Below are 22,585 nucleotides of genomic sequence, written 5' to 3'. Positions count from 1 at the left end.
TGACAGTGGGGAAGGGACCCCGTGTGCTCCAGGCTGGTGGGACACGGGTCCGTGGGTTGGCCTCAGCTGACTGCCACCACCGAGCGTGGCTCTCCAGGGGTCCAGCAGCCTGGAGTCTCAAAGGAGAATGTGCCTGACTTTTTAAAGGTTGGCAATTAGCTCAATGTTTTAAAATCCTCTCACCAAAGAAACAGAACAGTTGTGATGGCCGCACTTGGCCATGGGATGCCAGATTGCAATCAGCAGCTTTGGTGTAACTGTACCCATGAGACAGAGATTAACCCCAAGTCAGCGTGTAGTTAGAACGCAGACGCTGCCTCTCCTGCGGGGTGAGGGCAAGAGGCCAGACCTGCTGCTCGTGGCAACCTCGTGGCCCCACGGGCGCCTCCCAGGTGGGCCCAGCAGTGTGACCACAAAGTTCACGCCATCGGCGACGGGTCAGCAGATTCTTTTCTGAAAAGAATAGCAAGTGTGTATGACCTGTAAGGAGAGGATAGAGAAGTGTCATCCAGCAGCAGGAAGGGAAGCGCTGTGTGCTCCTGGGACGGCAGGTCCCTGTTCAGGACACCTCCGGCTGGCCTCTCCTCTGAGGTCGACCGGTTGTCTGGTCTCTTTTGCTCCTCTGTTGGGGACACTTTGGGGGTACTGATGGCGTCTTGTCAGATTGTAGCAAGGATTCAATCACCTGAGCACATGGCGTGCCTGGTGTAAAGCAGGCGCTCAACAAACGTGTTTTCAGTCCTGAAGGATCTTTACAAGAGAAAAGCAACAGGATTTCTTGCAGGTTTTCTCTTTTCACTCCTAGGGTGAAAGGTCACAGGTCAGGGAGCAAGAACTCTGGGGAGTAGAACGTATCACATCAGCCACATGTGTGATGACCAACGACCACGCACTGCAAGCCGGGTTCATTGCAGGCGATGTGACTGTTGCTCTTGTCGCTGCAGCTCCCCGTGGGCGTCGGTCCCACCGGCATCCCTCTTGGGTCCCTGAGGACGGGGTTCCTGTGCACCTTCCTGGTCTCTCCCGGGGCGCAGCTCCTGCTGCTCCTCTTCAGGCTCAGCGAGGTACCAGTGGGCGTCCGTGTGGCCCTGTCCTGGGCGGAGCGCTGGGGACGCCCAGCCTGAACGGCCTCCTCACTTTGCAGGGAGCCAGTGGGCCACCCCGAGTGGAGCCCCGCCAGCCCCCGAGAGGAGCGCGCACAGAGGCAGCTGTGGGTGAGTGGGCGTGTGCAACCCTAAGCGGCGCTTTGCGTTTGAAAATCACAACCACAGGGAAATGGTGGAACCTGACCGGGGCGGCCAGGCGCACGCCCGCCACCCTAGCCCTTCCTGGGCTGCCCACGGGGTGGACCGTCCATCTCCTGCTCTCCACGTCCACAGAGCTCATCACGAGGGAAGCTGAACTTCATGTCATATGTGTACAGGACGTTGTAAGGGGCGTCCGGCCCCACCAGGGAGGCAGCACCCTCGTGGCAGCCACGTCCTGTGTCTCAGGAAGCCTGTCCTGTGCAGCCACAGGGGACCTGGGTCCTGAAGGGAATGCTCCCCCCAGGAACCCTCACTTCCTGGATTAATGTTATAAATTTGACTTTTTCTTCATTTAGACCCTAATTTCCATAGAAGAATGCCAGAAGCACAGACAGCATACAAGGTAAACAGTTAAACACTGCAGCTAATTCTAACAATTAGGTTTCCTGGCGTCCTCTCATGATCTGGCCCCCGAGGTCAGGCCCAGGGTGGGGTGGGCATGAGGAACCCACCATGCCCGCTTGGCCAGCGAGCAGAGGTGCGTCCTGCTGAGAGAGAAGGCTGTCTCCCAGGACAGACACAGGCCACAGGGGCGGCTGGCCGTCCAGGAGTCTCCGCAGAGGCCAGCTGGGAAGGGGTGCAGGTGGCCGAGCCTGGAAAGCCCGAGTGGATGGGCGGTGACGTTCTAGAAGCTGGGCCCGGGGGCCAGGTCGGGGGAGACGCCTGCAGCCAGGGCCCCCTGTGAGGGACAGGAGGGGCTGTCCCTGTGCTGGCGCCTCTATTCCAGGCCTCAGGCGAGCAGACACGGCCTGTGACATGGGACAAGTGAAAGGGCGGGTTCTCAGTAGCTCAAGCGCACGACACCCTGGCGTTTCGCGCGTTGTGTCTGTGCGACGGTGCGTTTAGCTTACATGTGGCTCTAGCTCATGGAGGATTGTTGGGCACACGTGTTGCCCATGCTCCTGGCCGCTAACTCCCCGTTCCCAAGCGTGGTGCTCTATCTCCAGGCCTGTGTCCCAGGCCGGCTGTCCCCTCCGCTGTCCTGCCAGGACCGGTCCTGACCCCACACCAGGCGGGCTCGCTGCCCGTCCACCTGAGCCTCACCCAGCCCGCTGCTCCGGCGGGAACCGCCTGCTCTGGCAGACCCCACTGGCCCCCGGAGGACAGGTGCATGGTCATTCTCGGCCGTGAAGGCCCATTAGTAGTCGGTGTCCGTCATCACCCCAGGCACCCAACCGCTCTCTGCGGGGGACAGGGGCTGGCCCAGGCCTGCCCTACGCGTTCCCCAGAGCCCATCCCCAGCCTGAGGCCTGACGAGGGCGGCTGGGGCTGCCTCGTCCCGAGAGCCTCGCAGACGCGTTACGACAGAGGACTCGTGACCATGAGAAGCAAGAACCTCATCCTGACCTTGTCTTTTCTAGCAAAGCCCGTTGGCCGTCTGCTCGGAGAGTGCCCAGGCCAGGGGCGACGGTGCAGACCGCCCGCCCCTGCAGTTGGAGGCCTGCGGGGCTGGCCTTGGCCAGCAGGCTTCGAGGGAGAAGAGTGACCACTGTGCCCTCAGGATGCCAGGTGACTTCAGTGGTGGGTGCGCAGCACCCGGCTCCTTCCTGCCACGTTTGGCATCAGCCCGTTGGGAAGGTCGGGGTGCAAGGGGCGGGAGCTGGGCCACCTGTGACCGAAGCTTCTGGTCCCAAGGAAACCAGGCCCATCTGAGCTGACACATCAGTTGTCCCCAAGGCCCGGTGATTTCTGGCATATGCTTACAGGGCTTGGTCACATCTTCTAAAAAGTCAGTGATAGATGCTTAGCTTTTCTGTAAGAATCCTGAAATGGGCTTCGCATGTGTTGATGCAAATGAGAGTGAGTGTCATCTGCAGCTCAGACTGTGCTGGAAGCTTGGGGATGGGCCTGTGGGGACGGCCTGGCAGGAACAGCAGGGCTGAGTCCCAGGGGCCGGTCCAGTGTGTCCGAGGGGCACGTCTCAGATGTGGCCGGGGGGACGTGTGGCCACAGGCCCGGGGGCGGTGTGGACACACGCGGGGTGTCCTCACAGCTCCGGGTCACCCAGACCTCGAGCGCAGGTTGTGGCACTGGTGTGAACATGGCTCTGTGGACAGTGGCTGGCAAGGCCTGTGCCGGTGGCCCTAGGAGACGACCCAGGTTCCAGTTCACGTCCAAAGACAGGAAGAAGCCCATGTCCCCCTGGAGGGTCCTCAGGCAGGAGGCATTCTCTCTTCCTCTGGGAGGTCGACCTTTTTGTCCTGGCCAGGCCTTCACCTGATTGGACGAGGCCTCCCACTTTGGGGAGGGCCGTCTGCTTTACTCGGTCCACTGAGTCACATGTTCATCTCATCCAGAGACACACTCACAGACACACCCGACATAACGTGTGGCTAGATGTCGGCAGCCTGTGACCCAGCCAGGTGACACGTAACGTTAACGGCCACACTGGTATAGACAGAATGATGAGACCTGTTGACACGCGCGTCTCTGCCTGCTTCCCTCAGCCCCCAGTGGAGGGTTTGAAGGACTCACCTCGTCCTGGTGTCCGAAGGCGCCCCCGCCATGGGTGGGCTCTGCAGCGTGGGCCGTTTGTGGGATGGTCTCCGTGGCCTGTGGCTTGGGGACAGGATTTCTAGGATACAGGTGAGCCATAGAGGTGTTCACGTGTCCTCGGGTCTTTGGTGGCAAGTCTAGCATTTGTAAGGAAACCCCTATGTTTCTGGGAACCCGGACGTGGCTCTCGCTATTTCAGCTCCCCTTTTCCCCCTACTGCCCCAGGGGTGAGCAGCGCCCTGTGCAAACCCCACAGGATCCCAGGGCCCGGCAGCTGTGGGAGGGCCGCTGGCCATGGAGTCCTGGGTGTTCTAAGAAGCTGCAGGGCCCTTCCCCACAGCAGAAGGAACAGCCGCTGAGCCGAGAGGGCGCAGTGTGTCCCTAACTCTCCCCTGTCATCTGAGAACACACACCTGTGAGACAGGGATGGTTGGCACAGGTCACAGGTCCTGATCTGTCCCACCTCGCACTCTGCCTCTCGGGCTGGTCCCTGGGTGGCTCAGGCCCACCACGGACAACCCCAGGGTCACGCAGCGTGGCTCGTGGGTCCACGTCGTCCTAACCGTGACAAGTAGCTCTGGCTGATGGTGCCACATTCGTAGGGTTTGGGGAGCAGGTGCAGTCCCCAGTGCCACCCTGTCAGCTCAGGGCTCAGCAGACACAGCGGTCCCTGCTGTCACCACAGCCTCTCTCCCTCTTTCCCTCCCGCCTCTGCGCTCTCACGCCTGTGTGGGTGGCTGACCTCCCTTCTGGGCAGCAAGCTGTCCCTTCCGTGGGGCAGGACGACAGGTGCCTTCCCTGCAGCCCCACTGCCGCCCAGGGTCACGCGTTGCAAGGGTTGGACACTCCAGCCCCGTGTCTCTGAGCCCAGGCAGCCGGGGCTGATGGCGTGTCTCCCTGGGGCAGGTTTGGCCTGACGCAGTGTGCGCAGTGGCTGTGTCTGCTGGTCCTCTCTGTGGCCTGCTGTGTCTTCGTCACCCAGCCACTTATGGTGAGCAGCCGTCCATGCTGGAGTCGCTTCCCACCAGCGAGGCCTGGGGGGAGCGGCGACTGCATTTGGGAATGTGTATCGCTTTTCACAACTTGCCCAAGATGTGATGAGAAAAACGGGGAACCGGGGCTGCACTGAGCTCTGCGTGGGCCAGTCAGTCCTCACGCAGTCCCCCCTGCACCCCCAGTTTTTATTAGAGGACGCTGAGCCTTAGAGCGCAGAGGGCACAAGGCCTCGCCTGGGGGTGGCTGGGCGGGACCGGAGCAGGTGGCACTGGTGTGCATCTGAGCTGGGCCTCCGCGTCCTGCCCTGAGCAGGAAGCAGGGTCGGCGCCATGGGGCTCAGATGTGCTGTGGTGACGGCAGTGTCCTTGTGAACTCTCCCAGATAGGCCTCGCGGCTCTGGGCTTCGCTTGGAAAAGGAAAGGCGACAAGCACTTCTTCACCGTGAGTTTGCATGAAGCCACCAAGGACCTGGACGCTGAGCTGGAACGACGCTGCAGGACTGGTGCGCCCGGCGGAGCAGGCGGACCCGAGAAAGTGAGGGCGTGGCCCGTGGTGGTCACCGGGCCCGAGGGACCGCGGTGTAGCCCCATCGTGCATGTCCGAGCTCACGCTTTAAATCCAAATTTGGCTGCATTTTTGGAGACCCGCGGAGGTGCTTTAATTCCTATGGTGCTTTGCATACACACACCTGATGCATGAAACCTGGGATCCACTTCCTTACCTTCCCCCAATCCCGGAGGAATCAGAGCACCAAGAAAACGAGTGTATTTTAAATACTGAAGCAAAGGAAAGATAATTCTTGGCCACGGCTTTGGATTCCTGTCCTGTGGACAGTGTTCTCCTGGCTGGCACGAGGGACATGAAGGAACAGAAAGGCCAGTCGGCCGCCGGGAAGAAACACTCAGGCTGCTGCCGAGTTAGTGCACGTGGCCTGCAGCAGGCGTGTGCGTTCCTGGGGTGACCGGCAGGCAGCCAGGACCCGGACATGTCCAGTCAGCTCACTCACAGCCAGGTCTCCTCTCTACCCCTCCCACCCTCTCAGAGGACGCCTGTGCCCTCCTCGTGGCTAAATGGCCATTGGGATGGCCTGTCCAAGGCCTTAGTCCCCTGATCTGATGACATGATAAATGCGTGGCGAGTGTCCACACCGCCGGGCCGTTGTCCAGTGTCTCATTCACACCATATTGACACCTCCTGTGCCACTGGGCCTTAGGGAGTGGGAGCATACTGACCCGCTTTGAAGAGGGGTGAGATGACGCTTGGAGTGGAGACGTAGTGGGACCACGACCACGTGAGGAGCAGCGTCAGGTCTGGGCTCCAACCTCGGGCGCAGCCGGGAACTGAGGAGCGGCTTGTCCTGTTCCCTCACCCTCTGGGATCGCGACTCCTCTCTCTCTTCACCCAAAGGGTCCTGTCCATTCCGTCCACGGTCAGCTGCACCCCACCTTCACCCACACTCTCGCTCTCACAGGCCCTGGCAGCACGACAGCAAGCCCGCCGCCTGCGCTGGGCGCGCCCACCGCCCCCTGCCCAGCTCAGGGTCACCCGGGAGAGGATGAGAAGAGAGGTGCGCACGCAGGCGGTGCTGAGGTGGGTGCAGCGCTTTCAGAGCCAGCGTCTAGCGTGGGGAGTGCACGTGGGGTGCCCCAAAGCCAGCACCACACGCCCAGGACATGGGGTGCCCGGAAACTGAACTGACGTCAGCTGGGTGGGGAGAACCCGGTTAAGTTTACCCCGGCCTTGGCCCCTCTGCCAGCCAGAGTCCCTCCTGGTGCCTGGGCTCATGTGGGGGTGGGAAGTGGGAGGTGGGCACCTCTGCCTGGGACATGCATTTAGCCTAATGACAGTATTTAAAAATTGTTCAGTGTTGAGCAATTTACACACAGATGTGTTATGGTGCTCAGCGCCAAATCAGCGTGGTTTTTTACATAAAACACAAAAGTTAAGGAACGCCATGCTCATGGCAGCCCTTCACAGCTTGGCCCTCAGACACCCCACCTCGCCGTGGGCTCTAGGGCTGCACAGCTATGAGGGCCTCGTGCACTAACCAGCCGAATCTTCTCCCTAAATTCCGGGCATTGCTGGGTTGCTCTCAAATCTTGCTGATGTCATTTGTCAAGGATTTGGGACTTCGCATCTCTTCCCAGCGAGGAGCTGGTAGGACACCAGGAGTGTAGCTGATCGGGGCTCGCAGATGCTGGGCAGCGGCTGCTAAAAAACTGGTGATGAAGCAGCCATCACACGTTTCCTACACAAACTCCGCCCCTGGACATGGCGGTGGAGAGCAGACACTTCTCCTCACAGAGGACGCGCAAATTAACCAAGTAGAACCTGACCACTTCCTGAGTGTAAGCGTTGGCCATTAACACGGCCAACATGAACAGAAAGGGTAAGAACCGGACTCTGTGTCTCCTGATGGCACACATGTCACCTAGGAGGTAACCTACCCACATCAGCTCCGTCTTAATCGGATCAAGCTTCTGGGCCAGCTTGCAGTCCCAGGGAGAGTGTCTGGCACATCCCCATGGGGAGCAGACGGTGACAGGCCACAGCACGGCGAGCCAGCTTTCACAGCAGAGAGACCAGGTGGAGACGGTGGTGCTTCTATGGACACATGAAAAGAAAGAGTTAATTCTCCATATTAGCAGACAAAGTAAGAAAAATCATGAGACTCCTAGAGGTGTAGAAAAATGCATTCAACAAAATTCGACATTTACTCATGGGAGAAAAATCTCTCCGCAAACAAGGAGTAGAGGGAACTTCCCCAAACTCATAAAGGGCATCACAGGTGGCGAGCAGACAGTGCTTGTTCGGGTCAGAAACAGCCAGGACGTGCGGTCACTGCGCCTTCTACACTTCACACCAGAAGTCCTAGCCAATGCAACAGGCGAGAAGAAGAAGTGAAAAGCTTACAGATTTGAAAGGATGAAATGAAGCAGCCTGTTGCAATGGCATGAATCCTTGATGCAGAAAATCCCGAATGGTCTACGAAGGAGGTGCTAGAACTAACAGAAGCACTTAGAAGCGCAGCGGCGTGTTCGGTGCACCCGCAGTGAACAGTTGGAACTGAAAGAGCAAAAAGCAACGCCATTGACAGCAACACCAAAACAATGAAGCTGGTGTAAGTGTGAGAAACCATGCAGAACGTGGACGCTGAAAGCCACAAGGCACTAATGAAGGATCACAGGTCTAAAGAAACGGAGAGAGACTGTTCATTGTTCAGGACACTCTGTTATCAGTGTCCACTCTTTCCAATTCCACCTATAGATTCGGTGCAATCCCAACCAAACCCACAAGCTTTTTATAGGTATACATGGATTCTAAAGTTTATACGGACAGCAAAGGAGCTAGACTAACCAAAGCATTCTGAGAAAGGAGCGCAGAGTCGGAATACTGACCATGAAGCCAGTGACCGAGACACCGTGCACGTGGTGACAGGACAGACAGGAACAGGACAGAGAGCCCAGAAATACACCCACACAAATATGCCCGCCTGATTCTTGAAAACAGTCCAAAGTCAATTCATTGGAGGAAGAACAGTTCTTTTCAGAGCTGGTTCTGGAAAAGATTAGGTGTCAGCGTGCAAAAAATAATGAACCTCAACACATCCCTCCCTTTACATGAAAATTTCCCCCCGGGGATTCGAAAGCCGGGTGCCAGTAGAATGTTTGCTGGGTCTGTCACGCGGCGTTGTGGGGAGGCTAATTTAAAATTTTCTTTCTCGTAGAGACATTGCCCTGTGCACCCTCATGCTGCTTCTGCATTTGTTCGTAACGTGTGGGAAATTCTCCCAGCACGAGTGCTCCCTCAATCAAGCCATTCGGGACACGTTTACAAGGTAGGACGTTTTGGGGGACCCCGGTAACCTGGCCCACTACACGGAGTGCTGTGTTCATGCAGGCGGGTGCCCGTGGAGGGGCCCAGAGCCCAGGGCCCCAGGCCAGGGTCACTGCACTCAGTCACTTGGAGCCAGTCAAGAGGAAGCGGCCCTCCAGACCATCTAATCCACTTCCCGGTGACGGCCCTTGTCCACCCGCCCAGTAGGAAACATGGAGAAGGCTGTCACGTCGTCCCGGGGACACTGTTTTCCCCACTATTCATAGGAGGCTTCCGTTCGCAGACTTTGGGCCTGTTAATGGCGTTGCATTTTGGTAAATAGCGAGTCAGTGCTATTTCAAGGCACTTTTAAGGTCTGGAAGCAGAGATGCTGCGATGAAACAGTGTCGCGGTTCCTTTTTCGGGAGAGCAGCCGGGCTCATGGGTCACGGCTCACAGGCGCTGCCCCACTGGAGTGGCTGTAACAGCCGCCCCAGCCCCGGGCCCTCCCACTGTCCGCGTGCTTCCTCTGCCGGGAAAGCCAGTGCGTGTTCATGGTTGGGGACCGTGGAAGAACCGGGGAGCAGGAAGCAGGAAGCTTCCTAACGCCACCACCAGAGGAGGCGTCGGTTGAGTCGTGTTGGGATGCGGATTGTGGTCAGGGCAGTGTCCTTTTTTCCGAAAGTTGCTTTTAAATCGATGGTCAGGCTTTATTTTCACCCGCCAGAAATATTCAGTCTGACAGTTCTTTCAGAGCAGGTGGCTTTGAGTCTGAAGTGCGTGATATGCGTTCACACTGACTCTTTGCTGCAGTTTCGGTGGCAGGAAGTGAAGTCCTGCGCTCCAAGGTCTGCTTTCGCTGGAGAATGTTTGAAAACACATTCCCGCAGCTTTTCTGTGAATATGTTGCCATAGACTGATTTAATTTGATGTAAATTCTTCGTGTTGAATGGGCTTTTGGTGCAGGTAGGTAGGTAGGTGGCTAGCAAGTCTATTTCATATTACCTGTCGTTGAAGGACACATTTGTGTTTGTCTTCTACGGGAAAGGGTGCCTGACCCCCGCCGGGGTGATGGAGAGTGAACCGGACACCCGCTGGTGACGGGGGACCTGGCGGTCCCCGCTCATGAGTCTGGCGTCTCCGTAACCCAGCGACCCCGCGCGTCCTGTCGCCTCCCCCGCAGGCGCCGGTCCTGCCACCAGGTGGCGCTGCGCGCACGACGCTGGAACGGAGACGGGCCTTCAGGTCCCGTTGCGCGGGCGGCGGCCCCCACGCGTCGCTCGTGGGGTGGCGCGTGGCTGCGCGCGTCGCTCGTGGGGCGGCCGCGGCGGTGCGTGGCCGTGTGTCGTGTGCAGGGCGGTCGCGGAGCTGGGGCAGAGGCTCGGGCGGGCCCCGGGGTCCCACGAGGGCGCAGAGCCTCACTGTCCCCGACACGCTGCCACCACGCGGGGATGGCTCTGCGTCCTGCGTGTCATGGGATGTTAAGTCCCCCCCCACACACACACCTAGTCCTGAGCCGCCAGCAGCTCCCCGGGAGCAGCGCTTGCTGGCACCCCAGGTAGCATCGAGGGGTTCAGTAGTTGGGGGTCCCGGGGCTCAGGCTGAACCCGCGGCTCCCAGGCCGTTGCCGGGTGACTTGGGCAAGTCCCGTGACTGCGCCTTAGCACCTCGTCTGTGACGTGAGGACATCGCGCTGGGCGGCTCTGTGCCGTCACAAAAAAACGTCACGTTATTGGACTTCACATATTTAAGTTTTATTCGAGGTCTTTCTGAGCTCAATTAAGTGATTATGAAATCCCAAGTAAAAAAAATCAAGCACCAAATAAAGCACCGGTCAATGGAGCGGTCGCTGTGCCCAGTGCCACCAGCGGAGAAGGCCCTGGTGTCCTGCCGTCGGCGTGGCCGGTCCTGTGAGCCCGGCTCACTTAGCTGCTCTCATTCATGCAGCGTGACGTGCTCTCGGGTTGTTTGTTCGCCACACGCATCCCGGTGGGTCGTGAATGAGACATGAGCTGTGCACAGACCGGCCGAGCCACGTTTGTCTCTGGGTCACACACTCAGGTCTTTCTGGCCCTCCCCACAGGGAGCAGGCGTCAGGCAGTGATGGCACCTCCCCACGTGCAGACGCAACATGGCTCTGCAGGCCTCTTTCCGTTTTATAAAAACGCAGACTGTGGAGCGCACCCTTCTAGAAGTGGACAGTTTGCCTGTTGGAGATGATCGAGACTGTGGAAACCGCCATCGCCCGCCTCCATCCTCGCCTGCACTCCGCTCTCTGCCTCCCGTGCTCACCGACGCCCCCCCACTCTGTGCCCCCCCTCTGTGCCTCCACCCCAGGCCTCCTGTGCCTCCCTGCTGCTTCTCCCTCGGCCTCCCTGAAATTTATATCAGAGAAAAATAACCTTCAGTTTCTGTTCTCGCGTTAAGAAGTGCCGGGACCTCCTTCGGCGGCCTGGGTGGCGTGGACGCCTGGTGGGGCTGGAGCCTGACCACACTGCTGGACGGCCTGTACCAGCACGGCCCCTCCTCAGCCGGCCCATCAGGCGCTCAGGTGGGCTTCCCTCTGCTCTTGACTTGGCGTCGTCACAGAAAAGCCACTTTGTGGTGGGGTGACCTGAGGCACTGTAGGTTTGTATGGCGCTAGGCTGTGAGGCCGGCCGTGTCCACACTGGGTGCATTGGCCCCACAGTGTCCTGTGTCCCTTTCTCTGCCTGGCATGCCTTTGCCCCAGCCCCACACCCCCTGAGCTGCCCGAGCTCCTTCGGGGCCTGCATGTGCCAGGCAGGGCAGGACCAGGCTGTGGCCAGTCCACAGAGCTCATGGGCCCGTGCGGGTGGAAGGCTGGTTCAGTATTGAGCATGCTGTGACATGGGGCACAGGGCCACCCCTGGGACACAGGAGGAGCAAACAGCCAAGTTGGGAACATCAAGGAAGCTTCCAGAAAGAGGCGAGGCTTGTCCCAAGAACTGAAGAAAAAGTTACCAGGGAATATGCATCTTGTACAATAACCCCATTCCTTGCTTATCTTTTATTTTCTACCTTTTTAAAAAAGATAAAACGACTTTGTCCATATTCCTCAAACTCTGCATTTCTCATTCTGCTTTTGTGCTACTCTATGTAGTTGACACTGGGGAAACTTTAGGAAAAGGTAAAAAGACATCATTCTGCTTTGGTGCAAACACTGGGGAGGCGGCTGCTGACTTTCTTCGAGTGCTGGGCAAACCCTTGAAAGGAAAGTGCGGTTCTGCCTGGAACCAGCCGCTCGCCTGTCGGTCGGCGGGCGCCCACGCTCTGGGCTTACAGCGCGTCCGGCATCTTCACTCTTTTCCTCCAGCCCGGAGCTCTCGCAGGGAAGTGCTACCTGATGGGCACTGTGGTCATTAAGCAGCAGAAGGGTCCTCCCGGTGGTCCACACGAGGTAAGGTGCTCGCTTTCTGTTTGCTTCTAAACACACACGGAAGGGGAGAAGTCCAGGCCCCTTCGGGCAGGACACCAGCAGACCGCTCCCTCACCTCCGAGCCTGGCCGTGACTCGGTCATCAGCTGCTGGGTGGGGAGAGCCGGGGCCCTTTGCCCCCTTCCCCTCCTCCGGCAGGCTCTCCCCAGGGTGCCTCCTGACCTGGCATTCTGTGCAAAACCAAGTGTTTTTGTAGTAAATATCCAAAAATAGAACATCCATATCTTGTCCTAACCGGGGGAGGGGTGCGTGAAGATGTGCACATCACCTGTTTGTCCGTGACGGGACCTCTCCTGACGTCCCAGCCCAGCTGGGGACACCGCGGGTGCAGCCTGTCCATGGGGCAGCCTCCTCATTGTAGCTCAGGCTCCAGCCTGGGACCACGTGGGGGCTCATGCGTCAGGACAGTACACACGCCACGCATGGCCGGGCTCAGACACCCCGGGCTGCAGGGCGGACTCTGAGACGTGTATGTGACCTTCTCTCCAGCCCAGGCCACTTTCAGTGCTTGTTGACGACCCTCATCCTACATGCTGCTCCAAAGTCAGAGGCCCCGAAACCCCCTCTGTGACAGACCCCGAGATGGGAAGAGTGGCCCCGAGTGGCCCCGGGGGCTGCAGGGAGGACTGCGAGCTCAGCCTGGGCAGCACGAGGTTGGTGTGATTCGGGGTCAGCAGCATCCAGGCTTGACAGACGGGCTGGATGCGAGGGGACCCGCCCTCCCCCAGGGGGAGAGCAAGGCTCTCATTCAAATGACGGACCCGCTTGCCAAGCCCGCAGTTAGACTGTGACCCGAGTAGAATGCAAATCAGGCCTCAGTCTCTAAGTGCCTAAGAACGACAAGCCAACGTTCCTTCAGAATTTTCTAGAAGGTCTGGAGGCCACGGAACCTAGGGGGCCTTTGCCGTGTGCTGAGCAGGATGTGCACAGGGCCCCACTGCGTCCTCATGTGACTGTCCTGTAAGGCGCACGCCAGGAACGGCAGCGCCAGCACATCCAGCCCCCACGTCTGGTCGGTGGCACCATCCCCATGGGCCTCCCTGGGACTGGTTGTCTGAGCCCCACAGGGAGCTCTGCACAGTTACGGTGACGTGTGCCTTTGAGTAGCACCGAGGACAAGCAAGGGAAACCATGCGTCCTCCCTGATGTGGGTTGGTCACAGGTGGCTTCTTATGATGACGGACTCCACAGCAGAGGAAAAAGTGGATGTCCTAGAGTCTCGCGGAGAGAGATGGGCATCTCTCTTCCCTCTGCCTGGGGGTCCCGGGCATGAGAGAGGGACAGTGGACTGTTAGGGGGTCAGAAGACACAAAAGGCCATCTGTCCAGGCCTGTGAGCCCAGGGGCCTTGTCGGGTGTTGGGCGCGGGGCCTGGGGCTGGACGCTTCCTGCAAGGCCTCCGTCCTCTGACTGGCCGCCCTTTGCAGAGCCGCAGCCCACGCCGCCCTGACCGGGCTCAGGGCCCGCCGGTGGGTGGACGGCAGCAGCAGGGCCGTGTCCGTGCACTTCACCCTCTACAACCCTCCAACCCGCCTCTTCTCCCGCGTGACGCTGAGCGCCGACATGCTCCCCGCCGGAGGCCTCGCCCTCTCCTCCCTGGTGGAGTCCGTCGTCGTCTTCCACAGCGACTCAGCCCCGCGGTACCACCTCACCCTCCCCGAGGTGAGCTCACCGGCCACTCGGCCGCTCATGGAGCACAGGACCACCGGCTGGCACCCTCCCCCAGGCAGGCCTCATGCCTGCCACTCACCCCCTTCCCTCAGTGCCTGCCCTGTCCCCACCATGCGGCAGGCGGCCTGCTAGGTGTGGGCACAGCACGAAGACCCCAGTGGGGAACCAGCACATCTGCGTGGCTGGTGCAAATGCAGATGTGTGTCACGGTCACACATCTCTTGGTGTGTCAAGGTTACCGGGGGAGAATTGGGACTGAAACCCAGATCCTTCTGGGGGTCTTCGCTCAGGCTGCCCTAACGAGGCACCGTACACGGGGGGCGGGGAGGGTGAACTGCAGACATCGATGTCCTACAGCCTGGAGGCTGGAAGTCCAAGGTCAGAGCAGTGGCCTGGTCAGGTGAGGGTCCTCTCCCTGGCTGCAGATGGCCACCTTCTCGCTGCGGTCTCATGTGAGGACAGGTGACCCCCAGGTTCTTCCTCTGCTCATGAGGACACTAACCCCGTCACCAGGCCCTCACCCTTATGAGCTCATGTGACCTTGATGGCTTCCTCAGAGGCCCCATCTTTGGAACAGCCACCTGGGGGTCATGGCTTCCACACATGGGTCCGGGGGACACAGACCTTCAGCACCATGGGTCTGAGCAAAATGTTAGATGTCCGTGTGGCATTTGGGGATGAGGGGAGCACGGGAGCCAGGCTGGACTTTCCTCGGGAGCGCCCCTGACTTGAGCTGGTACCCACGCTCCTGGTCCGAAGAGCTAAGACCGGCTGACGCTCCGGGTGGAGCAGCTTGGCCCTGAGCATGAGGCTAGGACGAGGCCGTGAGGTTTTAGACTCTGGAGACTGAGTGACGTGGCCCCAGGTGGACTTGTGGACGGAGCCTCAGAGCTGGTGTGGGGTCGGGACGGGCAGGGAAGGCTGCGGGAGGGGCCGCTTGCTGGGCCTGGTGGGGCAGGCGGGGCACTCACCTCAGTCATCAAGATAAGCAACATTCTTGTGCAGCATTTCTGAAAGTCAAAACTCCTGCAGAAATGCTCACAATGGACAAAATATCAAAATGTTCAGCTCCCACTGGTGGGCCCGTGGGCACAGTGCCCATGATTCACGGGAAGGTGGGGGGTAAGGCTCTGTGCTCCAGGTCCTCCCGAGTCCGTGACCTCGTGGGGATTTGAGCAGTGCTCGTCCGGAGCCTCGAGGCTGCCGTGGGCGGGTTGTGGGCACAGCGGGGAGGTTGGCACCCAGGCAGCTCGGGTGGTGCGGTAACCTAGGGTCGTGTTCACAGCGTGGTTGTGGGTCACAAGACACCCACACACACGTCACCTCATTTCAGTCCACCTGTGAAGTGGCCGCCACCCGTCTTGTCCTGGTCCTGGGGGTGCAGAGCCTGGTACACGCTGGCATTCTGCACGCCCACTCGCTCCGTGCTTTGAAATAAACGTTAGCATGTTCCAGTGCCACTCCTCAGAGGGATGGAGGGGCTTTGGAAAGAGGCTTCTTTAGCTTAAAACTGTTCACCAGAAGTGTCCCCAGGGCTCTGCTGGCTTGTCCGACGGCCAGCTCCACTCTTACTGAGCGTCACCTCCCTCCTTGTTGTGAATGAATGAATGAATGAATGAATGAATGAAAACCAAGGGACTCATCAATAGTGAGATAACCATAAACAAAACTTTAAGAAATCCCTTATACAGGTGCTTTCAAAGGCTTTACTTGGCTGAGGAAACTGGTAATGTGTTGTCACACAAACCTGGAAACTCGTGCTCAGCTGGTGGGGAGGGGCAGGGAGGACCTGGCACGGCGCTGCAGAGGCCTCCTGGGCACTGGGCCACCCTCACCCTGCAGGCCCGTCTGGTCTGGATGCCCACACCGGTGGGGTTTCTGGGGGTGCTGGAGCGTGAAGAGCTGCGGCCTGCCCACAGGCTGCCCAGGGCGCATCTGTCGGAGCTGCAGGGCCGGGAATCACGTCCAGTCCTGGGAGCCGGCCAGGAGCTGCAACCTCAGCACAACTCATCGGCACTTCCCTTGTCTTGTTGGTTTATTTCCCCCCTTCAGCTGGCCTTCCTGGTGCTCACGCTGACCCACCTGTGTGTCCAGCTCTACCGCATGGCCGAGGAGGGCGTCCGCTGCTACTGGCGAAAACCGGGGAACTGGCTGGAGGTAGCCGCTCATGTCATTCCTTTCACAAAATGACAACTGTAAAGTCCTCCCCTAAAACTAAGAATAGCTGTTGTGGGGAATTGGTCACGCACTAGCGAGTTCCAGGTTTATTGCCGTTTTCTCGCCGTGTCAGTGTCCCTTAGTGCTGGCACTCTGGGTCCTGTGGTCACTGCAAGCCGCCTGAGGGCTCTCTCGGTGACTTTGCAGCTGTCCATCGCTGGAACGGGCCTCACCTGCTGTGCAGCCTCCGGCCATCTGCTCTCTCTTGCTGGGGAGGTGACCGACCAGTTCCACAAAGGACTTTTCCAGGAGTTTGTGGACCTCAGTCACATGGCAGCCTGGAGTCAGGTACGGTGGGTGCTCAGGGCAACGCAGACGGGCCGTGCTCAGTGCTGCTGCCCGAAAGGAAGATTCCAGACAACCGGTTCTGCTCTGAGCACGTGGACGAGGGCGACCTGGACAGCAACGGGCCTGGTGTCCTCAGGACACGCTGCCGGCTGGGGTGCGTCAGTGTGTGTGGAGCAGAACGGGAGCGCATGGAGTCCCCGATTGCGTGACCCTCCGTGGTGGAGGGAAGCGGCTTTGAGGCAGGGCCCGCCGTCTCTCTTCATCTGACAACAGCCTCAGACACAGGCGGTGTCAGCCCCCTCTGAGTGACGGGGTCCCACACAGGACGAGTACGAGTCGGGCTTCAAAGCTGTGCACCTTCCTCGCTGCACCCCCCACTCCCCAGGGAATGGGCCACCAGGGGTGGGAGCTTGTGGAGGACATGGGGGGCTGGGCAGGCGTCCAGGGGGGCAGGGACTCCAAGGCCAGCAGCCCCCAGGCCGCTGGACGAATGGGAATGGAGCTCCTAGTTGTTGTCTGAACAACTTTAAGAAGCTGCTTGAACAGCGTTGTTCCCGGAGCTCACCCCCTGCACGTGAAGGAGGAGGGACCCGCAGGCAGAGCACTTCTGTGTCCCGTGTGGGGCTGCCTTCTCTCAGCTCAGAAACCAGGCCCCCCCGAGGCTCTGCAGCCCGAGCCGCCCTGGCCTCCATGGAGACGCGTCCGGCTCAGACCTGTCCTCTGACAAACAGCTCGTTTGTCCTTGCTCCTTGTTCTTACCTGTCCCCTCTGCGGACATCTGGCGCTTCCGTCCCCCAGATGACGGTGACCTGTAGGACCCCAGCACGTCCAGTATATGCCTGTCGCACGCTCCCCTCGTGCGCGGCACCCAGGTGTGAGCGCTCCCTGTAACAGGAATGACGCATTGATGGCTGTGTCCTTCCGTCACAGAGGACGAGGTGGCTGCAGGGGACGCTCTCCTTCCTCCTGACCCTGAAGTGCCTTCATCTTCTTGGCCTTGGAAACATGATGGCGTCCTGCTCCTTGGTGCCGCGTCCCTCACTGTCCGGCGTCTTCGCCCCCGGGGTGAGGAGTCTGTCTTTACCCCGTTTGCTTCCCGATAAACCAGCAGGAGCGGCCTCGGTCTCCTGCGCGCTGCGGGGATCTGCTGTCCCTGACGTCAGCGGTTCTGTGGGAAGTGGTGGCTGTGGAGAACGTGCTCACAGCGCACTTTCCCGGGCACTTTCCCAGTTGTCGTGATGCCATAAGCGGTTCCAGTGCCTACTGCGCACTAAGCGCCAGGAATGGTGCGTGGGGCCTCCTGTGTTTCCCTTGCTTCGTGATTGTGACCGAGACGGGCCGGCTCTTCTTCAGGGGGAGGAGTGGGGTCTGACAGCAGCGAGGAGGCTGGCCCTGGGCCACCCCCTTGGTACCTGGGTCCCCCCTCCACGTGCTGCATCCCACAGAGGCCCAGGGTAATGTAAATACACTGTGTCCACATTAAGTGGCAGAATTCTGACTGCTCAGAAATAGGGACACCTGGGGACAGGGAGCCACCCAGTGTGACCCGTAGAGACTCTGAGATGTGCTCCTCACCCTTAGTCCTGCTGATGGGGTGCGATTCCTCCTGGGGAGTCACCGGAGTGACTTCCAGTGTGTTTGTGCGGAGGTCTTGGGAGGCCCAGGCTAGGAGCCAGGGGAACGGAGGCCACAGCGGGTGGTGACCTGTGTGCACCTGTGACAAGTGGCTGATGGCCTCGTGCAGGCAACAAAGCGCTTGCTGGCACCGGAGCCTGTTAGGTGATGGGGCAGCAGCTGTGTGTCTGGGGTCCGTGTTGCCACCCAAGTTCCCCACCTGTTAGCGCAACCAGACACAAGACTTCACCGGAACTAAAGCAAACCCAGGATGGCGCTTTCCTGTCCTTCTTCAGTGGCCTGTTTTCTGAGCCCTCACGAGCGCGGGAGCAGAGATGATGGGACAGGTGGAGCCAGCGTGGCCTCCGGCAGCTGGGGGTGTAGAGGACAGGGGGGAGGGGTGCTGGCATGGACTGCAGAGGGGACTCACAGCAGAGGCAGACGAGGGGGGCACTGACTGAGCACCCCCTCTGGTGGGCTCAGTTATTAAGCCCAGATGGCGTGGTCAACAACCTCTTAACTGCTTCTCCAAACTTTTCGTTATTTTAAAGCATTTAGAAGCCCCCCCTCCACACCCCACCGTGAGTCGGGCCCCCACGACCCAGTGCCCAGAAAGTCAGCCGTGGCGGGCTTTCTCTCTGCAGCTGGCGGGCGTCCTGGTGCTGGCCGCCCACGCCCACCTGCGAGGCCCTCTGCTCCTCACCCTGGCTCCGCCATCCGGCATCTTCGCAGCCGCCTTCCACCGCCGGCTGTGTCATCTTCCAGGGAGCAGCCCAAGAGCCGTGTTCCTCGGCCTTCCCGAGCCCGGCCGGCGGGCCGCGGCGTGGTGCTACGTGGCCCTCCTGACAGCACTGAACGCTCTGTGCTTTGGGATGGTACGTGCACTGTGCCCGACTGCGGTCAGGTTTGCTCAGGCCCCACATGCCGTGCGCGGGTGAAGCTCCCCGCGGTCCATCAGCACGGCTTCACCTGCAGGCCAAACCTCGTGGTCATGACCCCCTGGGGCCCAGCTCTGCTGTGCTGGCCTCAACAGTCGGCTTGACAGTTTCAGCAAAGCAGCTGACCACTCCAGGGTGCTGCCTCCTCCAGGGAGCCCCCCCACCCTCGGAGCACTGAGCCACACCCTTCTCTCTCTAACCTAATTTCTCAAAACCTCTCCTCGCTGCTTTGCAGTCTGTCTCTTGCCCTGTGTCTTGATCCCTCCATCTTGTGAAGCGTCACTCCATCAGCCAGCCTTCCTGGACGTGCTGTTCAGGTCCGGGCTGGGTTAGGAGTCGGCCTCCTTGTTTCTACCCTCCTGCTGTCCCGCCACTTGCAAATCTAGTCATGTCACACAGTCATGCGCGCACGCACACACATGCACACAGACACACACACACATGCACGAACACACACATGTACACACACGTGCACGCACACACGTGCATGCACATGCACGCATGCGCACACACATGTACACACATGCATGCACACGCGCGCACACACACACACATGCACATGCACACAGAGCCTCTGGCTTACACTTCAATGGAGAGAGAACGCCCCCTGACCTCCCCTGCCACCCCTACTCAGCAGCTAACAGATTTAGCAAATGAAACGGCAGGACCTCCACTTAATAGTTAAATTTCAGTGAACAACTAACAGTGTTTCAGTACGTCCCTGCAGCAGTTCAGACATGCCTGTTTTTAGGCATTTTTTGTTGTTTACCTGAAGTTAAGATGTAAGCAGCGTCCTGTATGTTACATGGCCACCCTGCTGGCTGCATCTGTGCCCTGCTCTGCCAGCCCACTCTGCAGGTTCTCAGCCAGCTCCCCCACAGGGCCTCCCCAGACTTGCTGCACCCTTTCTCAGGGGGGTGGGGCCCAGCACCCCAATTTTCAGAAACCCCTCCAGGTGTTCCTGTTGAAGACTCAGGGTTGGCGACCCTGCTCTTCGCCCGAGTAGGCACGGCGCCCACGTGGGCCCTGCCTCCGCTGCTCCCTCCACCTTGCAGCCTGCAGTCCCTCCAGGCCCCGCCCCTGTGCCCCAGGGGGCGTAAGTCCTACCCATTCTTAGAAGACAGCATTCCGTGTAATCACCCTGGAAGCCTCCCTGGCTCCACCACCCCAGATCCCAACTGGCTGCCCTCCCCCGACTCCCATAGAAGTGCAGAGAATGTGTACCCCCTTACGGAGCTGTATGCAAGTGACATCTTGACAGGTTTGCATGTGGGAGGCGTCCCTCATACCCTGAGACTGTCCAGAGGCTGCACTGCGGGGCCACCATCAAGAAGGGGAGAAGGGGGAGGGAAGCCTTGGAAAGGGGGTTGGAGGAGGCCTTACCTGTGGGGGGATGTTGCCCAGTGGTATGCAGGAAGTCTCTGGGTCAGAGAGCGCCCCAGAACAGCAGCATTTGGGCCTTATGACTGTGGGGCCCCATCCGTCTTACCAGTGCTGACAGCTGTCTGTGGGGTTTTGCAGAGCATGCAAAGCAAGCTCTAAATGTCTAAAGCTTTGCTTGTTTGAGCTATTTTAAAAATAACTGAATGTGTAAAAATGTATTTGGTGCCCTCAGGCTTTTAAGCTAACAGGTCTCAGTCTGCAGCAGAGAAAGAAACAGCCTGCGGACAATTTGCATAGACAGTCGTTGGCTCATTTATGTGACATGGATGAATGCACAGCAGCCACTGTGACTCTGGTCCTTTCTCATCTCCTGGGCACAAGCACGTGCCCTCAGCAGGGCTCATGCACAGCCTGGCGGGGTTCACCAGGGGGCGCAAAACTGATGCAGATTTCACATACGGAAATGCAGGTCTAGTTCATAATCTTAGTCCTCAACTGTTAGGCATTGAAAACATCCTTTCTAATAAGATTAATTTCCATTGCTGAATTCATCTTGCTGCAATTTAATTCAATTAATGAGAGAGATTTTCCTGTTTGTTTTTTTTACTAAGCAATTACTATCTTACTGAAAGGAAATAAAACAGCATTATTAGATATAATCTCCATTTTACAGTCGAACAAATTGAAAAAGCTATTTTTTTTTGCTTAATAACATGCAGCTTGACATTATTTTTTTTCTTTTCCCCAGTTGAGAGGCTCCCTCATGACTTTTGCCCGAAAAAGAAAACCTTTTCAAAGCAGATTTCTTGTGACACTTCAAGATGTGACTGCGTACCTCTGGGGGCAGGCCCGCACCTTGCTGGGGCTCCAGAGGCCAAAGCCTGAGGAGGCAGAGCTGGCGGAAAACCACGTGAGCTGTGGGTCTTGGATTAGTGAGCACGCTAAAGGCGACGGTTTCATTCTAAGATTTTCTCTGTTATTAAAGCATGATTGTGATTCTGTGCTAAATATTATTGCAAAGACATAGAATTTTCACTTAAAATTCTAAAGTGCTTTACAGTTTACCAAGCACATTCTCCTCCATTAAAATCCTTCTCTCCTTAGAATGACCCTGTAGGGTCGAAAAGATGGATTTTATGATTTTCCCTCCACACACACACACACACACACACACCCTCCTCTGTCCGTTTACTTTGTCACTTGAGTGTAGTCACCCAGACCTGAATGCAAACCATTCAAAGCAGGTGTCTGCACACGGATGCCCCGCTGTTTCCGTGGCTGATATTTAGGCATCAGCTAGGGCAGTTCTGAAGCCAGCCATATGCAGTCGTGATGCTGTGCGTTTGTATAGCACCTTCCTATTTATCATGTACTTTCCCGTGCATTATTACCTTTCAGTCCATTTAGTAGGCCTTCGTGTCACCATAACACTTAGGTACGTACCCATATACAACATGGTGAGTGAGGCACAAATGTGCACACCTGTATGTGACATCGTGGATGAGGGAACTGAGATAGGAGATTCAGGCCCGGGACCCCGGTCCCCTGACTCCAGGCTCAGTGTGTGTCTAACAAAGCACATGCCACCTAAAGTTCGTACCAGGAAATACTTCAGATAATAAGGGAAGAAGAAAAATTGGGTTCTTGAATGCATTTGCTAGTCTGATTTTCTTCCCTTCAGAGTTACTACCTGGAAGAATTTGCAGGCCTGTTAGATGAACTTCTGCTGAAGATTAATGGTTTGTCCGACAACCCAGAGCTCCGTCTTCCAGAACCACAGCCCGGTGGTGCCGCGGAGGCCGGGGCAGAAGAGTGTTCCCTGGTGGGGGCTTCTGCTGACCAAGCCCATGGGGTAAGCAAACCAAACGTATTTTTATCAGTTTTCTTTATGTTTTACACCTAAAGAGGTTTGAAAGAGTCGCTGTTCCAAACCCCAGACCATTTGCACGAGTGTTCTGTAAGGGCAGGTGACACTGGCGCTGAGCTGTGCTCTGGCCAGGACCCGGGGACTGCCCAGCCCGGGAAACGTGTGGTGTGACTTCCAGCGTAAATGGCGGCAGAGCTATCGGTCTGCTGCCTCCCCCTGATTATGAGCGGAATCAACAAAGAGATGAGGAACAGAAACGGGCCCTCCGTTCCCCCCGGGCACCATCTCTGACCCTGAACGTGACAAGGAATTCCCGGAATGGCAGACACGCACGATGAAGATGAGGCCAGAGGGACAGAGGACACCGCCCCTCCCAGGGCACAGGGAGCTCTCCAACTTGGACAGCTTACGCAGAGGGCCGACCAAACACCCCTGGCTTGGAAGAAAATATAACACAGCAATAAAGAGCTGAAGGAATCTCCCTGAACCCCAACACCACAGAGTTTGGAAACGCAGGCCTGAGGAAAGCCATCTTTG

At 58.2% G+C, this 22,585-nt stretch overlaps 1 protein-coding gene across 1 annotated transcript in view; it reads left to right on the top strand.

Moving 5' to 3' along the window:
- PKD1L1 (polycystin 1 like 1, transient receptor potential channel interacting) overlaps positions 1–22,268 on the top strand; it is a 65,110-nt gene extending 42,842 nt beyond the window's left edge. Inside the window, exons 33-52 of the mRNA XM_019652969.1 lie at positions 945–1,090; positions 1,145–1,214; positions 2,669–2,816; positions 3,755–3,893; positions 4,710–4,794; positions 5,181–5,333; positions 6,271–6,389; positions 8,527–8,637; positions 9,799–9,945; positions 11,043–11,166; positions 11,950–12,033; positions 12,561–12,724; positions 13,498–13,732; positions 15,794–15,898; positions 16,106–16,246; positions 17,177–17,464; positions 18,505–18,735; positions 20,930–21,091; positions 21,863–22,033; positions 22,149–22,268. Coding sequence (XP_019508514.1) covers positions 945–1,090; positions 1,145–1,214; positions 2,669–2,816; positions 3,755–3,893; positions 4,710–4,794; positions 5,181–5,333; positions 6,271–6,389; positions 8,527–8,637; positions 9,799–9,945; positions 11,043–11,166; positions 11,950–12,033; positions 12,561–12,724; positions 13,498–13,732; positions 15,794–15,898; positions 16,106–16,246; positions 17,177–17,464; positions 18,505–18,735; positions 20,930–21,091; positions 21,863–22,033; positions 22,149–22,268 — 2,943 coding nt within the window. The remainder of the gene's footprint in view (positions 1–944; positions 1,091–1,144; positions 1,215–2,668; positions 2,817–3,754; positions 3,894–4,709; positions 4,795–5,180; positions 5,334–6,270; positions 6,390–8,526; positions 8,638–9,798; positions 9,946–11,042; positions 11,167–11,949; positions 12,034–12,560; positions 12,725–13,497; positions 13,733–15,793; positions 15,899–16,105; positions 16,247–17,176; positions 17,465–18,504; positions 18,736–20,929; positions 21,092–21,862; positions 22,034–22,148) is intronic.
- The last annotated feature ends 317 nt before the right edge of the window (positions 22,269–22,585 follow it).

This window comes from Hipposideros armiger, unplaced genomic scaffold, assembly GCF_001890085.2.
Source record: "Hipposideros armiger isolate ML-2016 unplaced genomic scaffold, ASM189008v1 scaffold_191, whole genome shotgun sequence".
NCBI classification, from domain to species: Eukaryota; Metazoa; Chordata; class Mammalia; order Chiroptera; family Hipposideridae; genus Hipposideros; species Hipposideros armiger.
The sequence above is the reverse complement of the archived record's forward strand: the minus strand, read 5'-3'. Positions and strand labels throughout refer to the sequence as shown.